At 36.8% G+C, this 13,612-nt stretch overlaps 1 protein-coding gene across 3 annotated transcripts in view; it reads right to left on the bottom strand.

Moving 5' to 3' along the window:
* The window catches only part of TBC1D14 (TBC1 domain family member 14), a 68,294-nt gene that overhangs the window by 15,713 nt on the left and 38,969 nt on the right, over window positions 1-13,612 (bottom strand). For all 3 annotated transcript variants that reach the window (XM_051617392.1, XM_051617394.1, XM_051617395.1), the window contains 8 exons: window positions 11,841-11,959; window positions 9,548-9,630; window positions 7,375-7,492; window positions 6,315-6,421; window positions 5,337-5,417; window positions 3,854-3,948; window positions 2,789-2,860; window positions 1,316-1,444 (listed from right to left, as the gene is read on the bottom strand). In XM_051617392.1, the coding sequence (XP_051473352.1) occupies window positions 1,316-1,444; window positions 2,789-2,860; window positions 3,854-3,948; window positions 5,337-5,417; window positions 6,315-6,421; window positions 7,375-7,492; window positions 9,548-9,630; window positions 11,841-11,959 (804 nt within the window). The remainder of the gene's footprint in view (window positions 1-1,315; window positions 1,445-2,788; window positions 2,861-3,853; window positions 3,949-5,336; window positions 5,418-6,314; window positions 6,422-7,374; window positions 7,493-9,547; window positions 9,631-11,840; window positions 11,960-13,612) is intronic.

Here is a 13,612-nt window from a genome sequence, read left to right as displayed (position 1 = left end):
TTAATTTATTGTATGTTAAGATAAATCAGTATTTGGTTATTAAATAGTAAAACTGACAGAAAAAGAGGAGGGTAGACAGCAGATCAGTATATTAACCATAGGAAATCAAACTGTCCTACTGTATGTCTCACTAATCTGTTTGAAATACTAGGTGTAAAGCTTTCTTTGTGGTGTGAATCATGGCTTTGTAATTTAATGGTATGTTAATACTCTTTCAGGTATCACCATCTCTACTCTTCTGTAAGCATTTATTGATCACATAGTCTCTATTTAGCCAGGCTACCAAAACCAGAGCGTATCAAAAAACACTATCTTAGCTAAAAAAAGTCTCTTACTCTAGCAAATTTCATTTCAAAATAATCTTCACAAGAACCACATTTACACACTGAATACATGATGGACCAATGCTTTCTGTGCTGTGGTACATCTCCCCATGGGCATTTACAACTGATGAGATTCAGAAGATGCAACAGGGAATTCCGTATTTTTTTTCCAGCAGGAAATACTGATAGGTTCCCTACTGTCCTACTGTTCAAGCAATCAAAGTCATTGTTGATGTCATCTATTTCCTTGCTTAACTTCTCCTATTTGAACTTTCAAGAAGCAGATCCTATTTTCCTAGTGTTAAAAGGTAAATAAGTGAGAAAGAAATACAGAATGCTACCTCTTAGAAAGTCCCAACATTTAAAGTAAATTCAAACCACATTTTAAGAGATGTGTCTTATTCTGCAATGGTACACAGACAACACAGTGTACAAGGCTAACAAGGAACTTTAGAGACTACAGAGAGAAATCATGCAATGAGCTCCCACTGAAAACTGGAGGGGTGTCTGCCCATCTGAGTCCCTCAGGCTACTTTTCAAACACAGCTACAATAAGAGATGGGAAATCTGGTTGTCCCTGCAACAGTTTATTTTTAGCAATCTATTAGTTTGGGATAAAAAGCACCTTCAAGACACTTCTAATATAAAGGTGTTTTCAGCTTTCAACCACAGTGTTCAATTTGAAAAACACCTAAAATAATATTCTTGTAACTATTCTCTGAGCTGAATAAAAATAGTAGCTGAACAATTTTATTCACCTACCTGTTCAAAAGGTTAGTGGGGGGTGCTTTGGTTTGGTTTTTTTGAGGGGGGTATGTGTGTGTTGGATTGCTTTTATCAAGCCTATTGCTTTAAAATAAATTCTGACTCATTTTCCCAGCTACTACTTTTTAATTAGTATTATTTTTAAAAAACTATTATTTAAAAAAAAAACCAAAACTTTTCCCTCCACAAATCTGCAACACGTAGTTGACAGTTTTCTTTATACTTACAAGGCCATGGTCCACACGGAAAAACGCCATCTGACAGGGTTTATTTAAAAGGTTAGAAAAAGCAATGAAGGCATCTGCAGTATCCAAGTTCAAGATCAACACTGCTGCTATGAATGACATGCCCTGTACCTGAAGAAATGAGAAGTGTTACCATTCAGCAATAACTATTCTGCCAAGAATATTGCCTCATTTTGTCCTTGTAATCACTAGTGTTTAATGCACTTAAATGCGGAGCAGCTGAAATTTGCTAAACATTCGGAAAGGCAGGGGTTTTTAACCTGTGTGACACTCTGGTATTGCATATTCAGAGAATGGAAGCTACTGATCCCCATGTCACCTCCTTCCAAAGACTCTAAGTGAAACTACCAAGACAGGCTAGGACAACAGCATTTTCTGATATGCAGAATAAAGATTTTTCTGAAGAATAAGTTGTTTCTAGGAATGAGTCATATATCATGCTTATTTGTGGAAAGCTAGGTTAGGACACTACAGACAAAGCTTGTTCTTTTCTTTTTTCAATAGATTACCAGCAGCTACAGACAACTGCAATGGCTCATTTGACAAGCAGGAAGTCACATTTTAATATTAAGCTCTTGTTTCATTTACCAGAAGCTTGTGATGTGGCTGCATCATTCTACGAAGTATGCTACGGAATCAGTGCCAAATCTAGGCAAAGCTTCGTCACTCGGGGAGTGTAATGCTGCCACTGCAGTCACATGGACCAAGGTGTGACAGTCCTTCCTGAAAACCTGAGGAACAAGCTTCTTCCCAACACAGTAACAGGTTCCATGCCAAAAGAAGCACACCAACTGATTTGCCCTTTTTCTAGTTTCCAGGCAGTCATGTTCAGCAGTTTTGGCCAAACACTGCATGCTACACACAGAATAGGAACATTATCTTTCTACAAAACAACTGCTCCTGAATAAAGAATAAGCTTGCTTATATATATGTATGTATGTATCTCTCTCTGCTCTGGGGGGAAAAAAAAAAAGACTAAATTAAGTATCTGAAATCCACTCAGTCTTCTAATAATCACTACTTCAAATACTTTGAGGGAGCTCAGATAGCCTCAATGGGCACTGCTTTAAAGACTTGTTCCAGAAGCCTACAGTGCTATGGCACAGAAATGTGTATGAAGAGGATTCAGATAACCAACTCAAGAGAAGAGTGTCAGTAAGACTGCTAATAAGAACAGTATGTACTCCAAAGGATCATTTTAACTGCATCTTCTGTTTCAAATTTTCAAGCACTACTAATACTTAATTTTGAATTTGCCAATTACTCAACCTGTTAAAAAGCTTAAATGTAACAACAGAACCATTATAAACACTTCTCAAACATGTACTAGAACAGAGGTAAGCACACAGAAACCCCACAAGTATTCATAAAAATCAGCCAGTATTGGTCTGCAAAGGACTGATTAACACAATCCTCTCTCCCTCCCCACCCCTGAAAAAAGTTTTCTTCACTTACATAGCCTACATCAGGTCTGTAACAAGTATAGGCTCCTAAAATACTGTGCAATGTGTCATGGTAAGGACCACCCTATAATTAAACAAAAACAAGACAATATATCTGAGTATGTAACAAACATATTAAAAACCCTTCAGCTCTACAGACAGTATTCCATTATTCCTGATGAAGGATATTATTTCCCTATGAATCTTTGAACAGCCCCAGGTTTTTCAAAATAATTTTGACTGTAAAAGCATCAAACAGCCCTCTATACCACATTTATTACAAATGCATACAGTTCTTTCAATACATCAATTACATATTAAACCCTCACATAAAAGGAAGGGAAGTCCAAGAGATTCCTTATAGCTTCGCAGCACTTTGATAATAGTGCCAAGAAAGCAGAACACTAACGAGAACTGCTTAATCACCTATTAGACGAGATGCAGAATTCAGCTATGAGGAAAAGAGTTAAAACCAGAACAATATGCCATAATACACACAGAGCATACTGGTGACTATTAACAGCTGCCATATCTTACATGAAATACTGTCACTGGCTGAGAATTTCTGAAGGGAAAAGTTTTTCATCCAAAAATGCTGACTTACCACAATCTAAACTTTACACAGGGCTGCTGAAATTTGCATATAGAAGGACAAAATACCTGATTAAAATGAGTTGTTAAAGTACACCAAAAATATACAAGGTAAACTCATCTTGCACGGAACCAAAGAATAGCCACCAAATCCTGCTTGTTTGAGCAGAGCTCTCTGTCACTTAGCATGTATTTGCAACCCAGCAGTGTTGGTTCACTGACTTGGAGACACTCACCTTTATCACTGCATCAGACAGAAACCAACAGATTAGCCAACAAATGGGTTTATTGCCTCTTTCAAATGGATAGTACCTTGAGGTTACTCTTTTCTGAATTATTTAGTTTTCAAAAAACTTTAGGAACTTTTTCCTCTCGAGATATCTACTCCTTCAGATTTTAACTCCACAGGTTATTTCACCATGGGACCGGCAAGATTATGTAAATTTAATTTCTCTGAGATGTCAAGACAAAAGTTAACATTGCTTACCTGCTGGAATATACATAGATTAGGAAACGTTCTTGAGATATCCAGTTTTATTAACTCCAAGCTTGCTTCTCTGTCAGCTGCAGAAAATCCAGCATCTACAAAAGTCAAAGTTACTGCATTTGTTAAAAGGATCAGTGTATGCTCTTCCCTCCCAGGCAAGGATTAGCTTTTGCAAAGCTCACTTACTTCAGTGTGAATGCTAGGGAATAAAGGTATAGATAGGACAATTCCCTGAACACAGCACAAAGGGTAAGAAGTAGATATGCCCTGACTCAAAGCAACCCTACAGTGGATATTGACCCTCAGCACGTTTTGAAGTGGTAGAGGGAAAGATGCAGGGCAAGGCAGGCCAGGTACTCTACTGGTGTCTGCTGACAAGACATTCAACAGGCAGAAGGCTGTTACCCTGTAAGCCCTCAGCAAAGCTTCCCAGTGGCTCCTAAAATAGCTGCCTTTTTTGAAGGTTCTGGTGGAAGGGAGAAGTCCTAAAGCAGACACTTTCGACGGATGCCACCTATCGCTACTACCGTCAGTTCTCCTTGCAAAATCATGATTATTTGCTCTTTGTATGTGTTGTTAAAGATCATGGACATTGTAATATGCCCCCCGTAACTGAAACAGATCTTTAAAATACTAGTTTTCTTTCTCATCAAAAAGTTTTATTTGCATTTTCTACTCTGGGAAGTACAGCTGGGAATTACCTACTGGTACTTATTGAGCAATCAAAAAAGAACAGTTGTCGCTAGCCAGTGTTTGCACCAATCACATGAGCATTTATACCCCAGAAAATAAACTGCAAGAGGAAGCTGGAAATGTACTACATGCCATTTTACTTAAGATGTAGACAGTCTTAAGGGAACAAATAAGGGAATTTCCAATAAATATTTTTCTGTTGATAAATACTAGTATGTATGTTCCCCTTTCATAATTATTTACCAAAGGCAATTTCTAGTATCTGCATGTAGTTTTACACCATCTCAAAACTAGACAATTCCTCCAATCAATTAGTAAATCTCAAAATACTTCATCTGCAAAAATAAATTGCTGCTCTCTGAAATACACCCAAGAGATGGGCTCAAAGCTGCCATAAGGGACTAAAATGCCACTTTGTGCTATAATTAGAGTTTCAATTCTAGAACTACAGATGCAGAGAACTATTTTAGTCTTGCAATTAAAACTGTAATCCCTAAACTTTCCTAGGTTTCCTACAAATTAGCATCAAAGAAAAACTGTACTAGACACGGTTTATAAAGAAAAAAGAGCATGTGTGTTTTATAAAAGACTATGTTTCATCAAGAAGAAATAAAGAACTCAGAAATTTCTTTCTTACACAAAAAGCAGCTTTGTTTTTACCAGAGGTATCTTTATAGTTTGTTTGCGTTGTTTTGTTTTTTTTCCTAAAATCTGTGATTTCACTTCAAGGAACAATTTTACAAAATTGCTTATTTTGTAACACAGCATAAACCCTCCAGGTAAAGCCCACCTTCACATTCTGCTTCCGCCCCTCCTGTGCTAAGTGATCGCCATTTCTCTTTGGCACGTGCCAAGCAAATATCATACAGTTCTGGAAAAAGAAAAACAGATAAAACCAAGTTCATTATTTGTTTATGCGTCCACTACCAGGTACCACCTACCTACCATATGAGCAGTGCTGCCATGGTCATTACAAGCAACAGTTTCTCTAACACAGGTGTTGAATTTCTAGGTAGGTTATGGTTCTGAAAGACTTGTTCCACTGACCTATAACTTAAGTAAAAACAAAAGACAATCTAGGCACAAGTTGCACTTTACATTCAAGTATTTACTTTTCTTCCAGAGCACTGGTGTTCAAAATTATAGTCTGATGAACAATTGGGATAAGTCTAGAAAATTCCATGTAAGAATGACAGCCAAGGTATCTAAGTCCAGCACAGAAAAGCAGCACAATACAGCAGGAGTGCAGTCTATCACGTTCCCATGTTAGAATTAATTATATATGTTAAGTCTTTCAGACCTGTGTTTTTCTGTACCCTGAAGCAGCACACTATTTCTGTTCTCACAAACACATAAACAGAAGTACAAATTTTCCCAAGGTCTTTTAGTCTCTCACAAACCAAATGTCTTGCTCCAAATCAAAGGAAGCATGCAATATGCCCACTCACAGGTACTACGAAATTAATAATTCTAAGTTTAAAAAAAAAAAAAAGCTTGAGTCATTAATTCTGACCATCTCCATCTAACATCAAAGCCAGACACAGTGACAGCAATAATCAGAAATAATCACAGTAGCAGTCCTAGAGCAGTTACAAGATTAAAAGACACAGTACCTTCGAACAAAACACATCAAAGTACCACAAAAACAGCTTAACTAGGTAACGGCTCACACCCACACCTCAGGCTCTGACAGACCATAATAAATATAAGACTGTTCCTTTACTATCTCTTTTTGTAAGACAATGTCGAAACAAAATAACAGCCTCACCATGGGTGATGTTCAACTCATTGCCAATTGCCAAGCTCCAGACTTTGCCTCTCACACTAGGTGGGATTCCCTGCCACCACAGCTCTCGAACTTTTCGGGAACAACACCTGTTTAAAATAAAATGGATTATTCTAAGAAGTATTTCATTGCCAGAAGAACTGATCACGTGTCCTACCACTGCTGAAGGGATCCAAACCAAAATTAATATCAACAGACCACCAAGTCAAATGTGGTTTGCACATACCCATTCTTTAGTACTATTTTGCTTAATTCCTTCCAAGTTAATGGCTTATTTTGACAGAAGCACTGCAACCACAGTAACTTTAATCTGCAAACGCACTTGACCAGTAAGAGTCACAGGGGACAGAAATCAACGCATGAAAATGAAATCCAGATCTATGCTGCTGCCTGTGCTAAAGACTGGACAGACTTAAATCTCCATGTAAAAATAAATACAGAAACATATTATGGAAGTTTACGCTCTCCCCTCTGTCATCACCCTGCTGTGCAATTGAGACATGCAGTTTCCCAGTGAGCTTTGCTGTGCTGTGCCTTTGCAGGAAATCAGTTAGCACTTAGTATTTTTTTAAAATAACTCTGTCCCTACTTCTCTTTTCCATCACTTGATTATCCCAGCAGGTACACCACCCTGTAATTAACAAGGTTTCATAATACCATATACGTAGTTCAATCTACATCTGATACTCTTAACATCAACAGCTCAAGCAGTCAAGGAAAGCTTACTTCTGATAAATGCATGGTGTTCAACCATTATGCTTTCTGCTTTTACATCCTCTACCACAGGTAACTTCTCAGTGGTTTAGAGTTTCTGAGTATTAAGAACCTCCATTAAAGACAAATAATAAGAACGGCCTCACTTCTAGCCACCTTGTAGGAAGAACGAAAACACGTTGCTGATCTTCGTTGTAGCTTTCCAAAAGCTACTTTCAAACAAAAGCTTCCAAGACCATTTAAAATGAGATGTGCTAAATTTATGACTTCCCTTCAGGATGGAGACTCAGCAATTTTAATTAAAACTCAGTACAACATACTGTCTTACATCGTTTCCCAGTTGGGCAAGATTTCATTGTTCCAAGTTAAAACAGCATTGCCGATGCTGTCTTCCAGTTTACAGCGCTCTTCCAGTTGTTTCTTTCTCTTCTGGGCTTCTTTAAGCTCTGCAGAAAAGCAATTTCCTTTTTAAGTTAATAAAACCAGGAATCAAATATTCAGAGTTAGCTACTCATGGCTATATAGTCATGTAAAAAGCACACTATGTTCACCTAAATGTACAGTGGGCTGTTCCAATTCCAAAAATTTCCCAGACATAGAGCAAGCTAAGCAGCAACTGCAAACGTGAAAAAAAAAAAGTGCAACTATGCATAAGGCTCATTTTCGATGGATGGGACAAAGATACATGGCTACTCTGACCCTTGAAATCTAACCACATTACTAACTTTGAATTAGCATCTCTGACAGCCAACAGCACCACTTAGTAGGACAGATCAGAGTATTTCTGAATAAAGCCCCACCCCTTTTTTATTATAGACTCAAAAAATACAAGCTAAAATAATACAAATTATGTATTTTGTTTTCACTATTATGTGTTTGTCTTTGTAAATTATGCTTTACATATACTGTCAGGAAATCCCAAAAGCCACATGTTGGATGCTACTCAGCAGATAGTTAATCTAAATGTCATACATCACAAATATGTATGTACCGAAAAAAAAAACAACTTTTTGTGTTAAACAGACTTTACATGTTTTGCATTATCATTCAGTATTTCTTCTTGCATCATAAATTACTAGCTTTTCCACAGGCAAATTTGTTAGAGATGCAATTTAACAAATGCAGGCAAACACTCTTTATAGCAGCACAGTGGAAATACAGGACTTGGCATGCACAGAACACTGTCTACAATACAGGAAGGTACTGACCTGGCAAGGAAAACTAACTGAAGAAACACAGGACCATGATCAAGGTCTTTGGAATGAACACACACAACCTGATGGGTCCACTTTAAAGTCCAAGACGTGCCTGAGCAGAACCACACCAACTGCCTCCTAATATTTTCAGCCTTGATATGAGCTCTCTGGAAGCCTGCCTAAATGTAAGCTTTTAATTTTTCTCTAAACATAGTGTTTACACTCTTTGATTTCCTGACCTCTACACAATACATTGCTTCACAAAGTTGTTCATCTGGAGTGGCTTTTGGGAAAATGGATTTGTCAGGGTATTTATCTGGACAAAATGACATACTCCAGGCCAGTGAAGACAGCACAAGGACCTGGCCCATTGTCTAACCTGAGCATCATCTCATTTCTCTCAAACTATCTACCTTATGTGCAAAGAAAGAATGGAGAAATTTCTTTGGACTACTACACATTAAGAGGACATACTACCATGGGAGTCATGCAGTTAGAAGTTTACTGGTAGGTGCACAATGTTCAAAACCACATGAGGTTTTATTAATATGCCAGCTGCAGAAAGCAAGCAAGTTCTGTGTTCCTATCACCTTTTCACTGTTTCATATGGCTCAGGGATCTGGCCAGCTGAACAAAAAAATATTTCCAGTAGCTGTCACTGGACACAATTTCTATGAATCCAGATTTCCTATTATTGCAATGCTTGTTTTTATTAGAAAACCCAGATGGTCAAAAATATCAGCAGAAGGAAACCACAATTGTTAGCTCTACCTGATGTGCACTGTAATGTATTCCTGAGACACTTCTATAAAAAACAGCCAACAATAACTTCTGAGCAAAACCTTGGGAAAGCTGTCAATTTTAAGTGGGAGACAAATTAACAAACAAACATAACCACACACATTTTCCAAAGTGGAAAATTATGCATTTATGTACTATAGTCTCAACACATTGTTCCTAACACGAAACTATCAAATATCCTGTAGTTATCTAAGTAAGTCTAGCCTTCATTAATTTGAATCTATTCAATATATTAGTATGTTTTTAAACGCACAAACAGACGCCACAATTATTTAAGAGTTACAAATTATTATTTTTTTTCCTGCTGTATTCTAGGACTGGTTTACTTTTCAGCTTAGGGTGAGGCCTTTTAATGAAGCTACCTTAATTCCTCTCTCTTCTCTGGATTGATTCTTCTTTCTGAGGAAGTACAGATCCCTCACATTTCAGAAAAACAGACTGACATGAATGCATTTCAGGTTTAAAAATACCCTTAACTTCTCTGAAGACAAGAAATTCCATCACCTCTTTTTTTCGCTTGAACCACCATTTCTTCGTACTGTTGCCTGTGTTTCTGAGCTTCTTCTGCTGGTTTTGCAGGGAGGTTCCTTAAATTTGAAAAATAATAATAATCAGTATTCAAAGTTGGCAAGCCTCTCTGAAGAAAATTCTAGACACTTCTAAAAGAAAAACATACACTGCTTCTTGTCAAAACATTTGATCAAAGCACAGATCCTTGGAAAGATTTTTTTTTTTTGCCAGAGTCAGCAGAAGAGAAGGAAAGAACACTGACCAGCTATGACTACTTTTATACACAAAATATGCTGAGTAATTTCCTTATGTTTGGTAATTTCAGCATTTTTACTATTAAACCAACTGAACCCACAGGCTGATCTTCATAAATAAAGGGAATATAGTGGTATATACCAAGTTGGTAGTTTTGATTTAAACTGATCTATACAATTAAGATACAAGACCATACTGTCTCTTGCCATGCACCTCATTTAGGAATTAAATCCACCACTGTCTTGACCCTTGCAGTCATGACTCCCTACACCAGCTTCCTTTTCTCCTCTGCTCTCTGTAACTCCATTAATTCTTTAAAGGCTTAACTCCTCTCCCTCACTTCTACAGCAAAAAGGGGCACTAGAGGCATCCTTTGTATTCTCCAGTTATCAATACCAACACAGTCACTTTGATTTGTGACTAAAGCCTGGACTGGTAGCATCTCTGCCATACAAATACACATGCTCATATGTCAGACCACATGAACTTTAAGCGAATCATATGTGTAAGTAACATAACCACTATGTATCTCAAACAACTACAGGATCACCAAAACACAAGAACAGGAAATGACAAATTATTTTGTTTTTCTGTACAGTAGAACACTGTATTGTATTTCTAGGACAGTTTAGATCCTGGGTTCATAAAAAAGATATGCAAAAATTCATTCTCATATTCCCGTATGGTGTCACACATAAGGCAGCTGCTGGCCATCAAAAGTCACCCTTAACAGTAGTATGCTTTACTACTTACATAACCATATTACCTGTATAATAAACATAGCCATGTGACAAATGCCTATTTTTTGGAAAAAATCTCACTGTATTTTTCTTCCAGAAGTCTTAAATCTTCATGTCATAGGAAATCAAAAGTAAATTACTTATAGGTAAAAAAATATAGTATGTGAACTGTAAGTAAACAAAAAAGACTACTTAAAAATATTATTTAAAAAGACTGTGAGGACAGCAGTTCTGTCTAGAGAAGTCTTCCCTACTAGACAAAAGAAGTGATAATTCAATTGTTTAGAATCTTAGTTTTTCAGTCTATCAACAGTAGGAAAGAAAGCAAAATGTGAATGTTATCCTGTAATGTATCACTAATTCAATCTATCCCAACACTGTACTTCTCAGATTATCTCAGATAAAGAATGATTTTTAATACAGGTTTAAAATGCTATAAATAAGCTAGTATGTAGTTTCCAGCTGGACATAATAAAACCAACTATTAGAAATAAATCACTCCCACATTGTTCTAATGTCCCAAGAAGTCTTGTCACATAGCCTACCAGTCAAGCTAAAGTGTCTTAAATAACAACTCTGATATGAGCACTTTTCATACAGATTTCTTGATGCAAACACAGACCTGTGTTATGCTAGTTCTTTACATAAATGCACAGCTGTATTAAAAATGCAGATGTCATGCCTATTAAGCTGGGTACCATTCATAAATTGATTAAACATGACTGAATTTGCGTAATTCAGGAGCAAACCATGGTAAAGCAGCTGCCAGTAAATCATAATGGAACTGGGTCTGCATGTGCAAGAATCTCCTTGCAGTAACAGAAGCATGAAATAACTGACCAAATACTTGACAACCTTTAAAATGTGATGCTGAACCCACTGCAGAACAATCATTATATTGTTTCATTATTTATGGAGGTGTGGTCTTTCTCTGAGTAAACAGGACACTGTATCCTTGGTTCTCCACTGCTTTAGCATGTATCAGCTTCATTTTTATGCTTATGTTCTCTAAGAAAATAAAAACCTCTTATGTTTATAAGGCAGAAAACTAGAGCTCTGCTCTCCTACTTATCTTCTTTCATACAATCTCATTGATTTCATTATAACTATTTTTGTTTGAATAATTTTTCTTATAATCATACTACTTTCACATTCACTACCTTGGAAAAAAAAATCTACTTTCAGTTTTAAATCATTTGTTAAAAGTTAGAGCAATCAATTACACAAAGTAAGAAAAGCTTTGATAGGCTAATTTTAAAGAGCCTCTCACTGTGGTACTTCCCAAAACTTACGCTGGTCTGTCCTCTAAAATAAGTGCTGTAGTGGAAAGTGGCTCAAAATCAAGATTCTTCCTCACATTCTGTTTAGGAGAGAGTGGTCTGTGAGCTCGTCCAGTTTTTTCTTCATATTCCTGGAGAAGCAAGAGACAGGGCAAATTTAAAGAGTGGAGAATACCAAAATGATGTACATGAGAATTTTAACAAGGTCTACAAAAGTCTTCACAATAATGCTTTGAAATGTCTGCCCAACTGCAGTCCCTTTAAAGTTTCCCAACTAGAGCAACCTCAGAAGTGAAAACAATGTTAAAATTTCTGTACAGGAGTGAGTTTTGATGTGTTTTTTTCCATTCCTTCTACTTGTATAAACATCTTAAGTTCCTCTGACTGGCAGCCTGCTTTTACAAAGTACTGGTAAGAATGAGCTTACAAACAGCAGATATTATCTGAAGTATAAAAGAAGACCCATTTAAAATATTTTTTGTTTGATTTGATACATGGTTTTGAAACTGAAGCCAAAACCAACCACAGGCTCTTTGTCTTAAAATCTCATCATAAGATTTCTCATACCCAAGCTATTTTCAGATGCAATAATTCAATAATGACCAAAAAAAATAAAACAAAACAGGTTAAAATCATTGTCAGACAGACCCCGTACTTGTTATGATGCCTTGACATAAAGCAATCCTAAATCCTAACACAGCATCATGTATTAACTTGCTTGTAATACAAGCACGGACACACCAGAGCAAGACTAGAGAACAGGCACCAAAATGACTGGGGTCTGGAGCAAGTGACACAAGAAGAGGGGCTGAGAGAAATGGCTTGTTCAGCCTTTAGAGGAGAAGTCTTCATAAGGGTCTTTGGTAGGCAGCAATAGGACAAACAGGATGGTTAAGGCAGAGTGTAAGTCTTTGAAGCACTTGTATCAACAACATGAAGACAACAGGCACAAACTGCTACAAGGAGAATTCTGGTCTAAGTGGAAAAAAAAGTTCACTAGGAAGGTAATCAAACACTGGGGCAAGTTTCCTGAGATACAGTGAAAACTTCTGACCTTGAAGGCATTCAAAATTCAGGTGGATTAGTCCTAGAAACTTGGTCTAAGTAGACTGTTCTGAGTTGGGAATTAGCTCCTCTGAGGTCCTTCCATGCTTAATTATTGAATCATCATGATCTACATTACAGGACCTGGCATTACATGCAATTTTAATTTTCCTACTAACACTGTTTTGGAAGAAAATGTACCAAAAACATGACCTAACAGGGTAAACCAACATTTTCACATCTTCCAGCTACTCCAAAGCTTGAAGTACTACAGCAAACATTAAGTATTCAAAGTATCAGTGATATACAAACAACAAACACGTTCAAAGAGTCCTAGAGGAAAAAAAAAAATCCATATTATAAATACTTTTACATTCAATTTTGTAGTTAGTTTTTACACTTCCAAAAAGCACCTGCTATCATGTATACCTTGTTTATACCTTCTAATAAAAAAGACCAGAAATCATACTGTGAAAAATAATCATTACAAATGAACAGTGTTTCAGCCATGGATTTTTTTTCCTGTTAGCACAAACAGCTCCTCAAATGGTACCAATTTATTTTTCTCAACTTCATCTGTCAATTATGTCAAAACTTCCTTGGACAATAGACCAAACCTTTCCAACACAACGAGAACAGCCTGGATCATTCAGAACCTAAAACAAGATCCCTGCTACTTCTCCTCCAATGCCACCTTAAAAGAAAAGATGGATGAAAAGATGGATGAAAACCTCACATGG

This window comes from Apus apus, chromosome 4 (assembly GCF_020740795.1).
Source record: "Apus apus isolate bApuApu2 chromosome 4, bApuApu2.pri.cur, whole genome shotgun sequence".
NCBI classification, from domain to species: Eukaryota; Metazoa; Chordata; class Aves; order Apodiformes; family Apodidae; genus Apus; species Apus apus.
The sequence above is the reverse complement of the archived record's forward strand: the minus strand, read 5'-3'. Positions and strand labels throughout refer to the sequence as shown.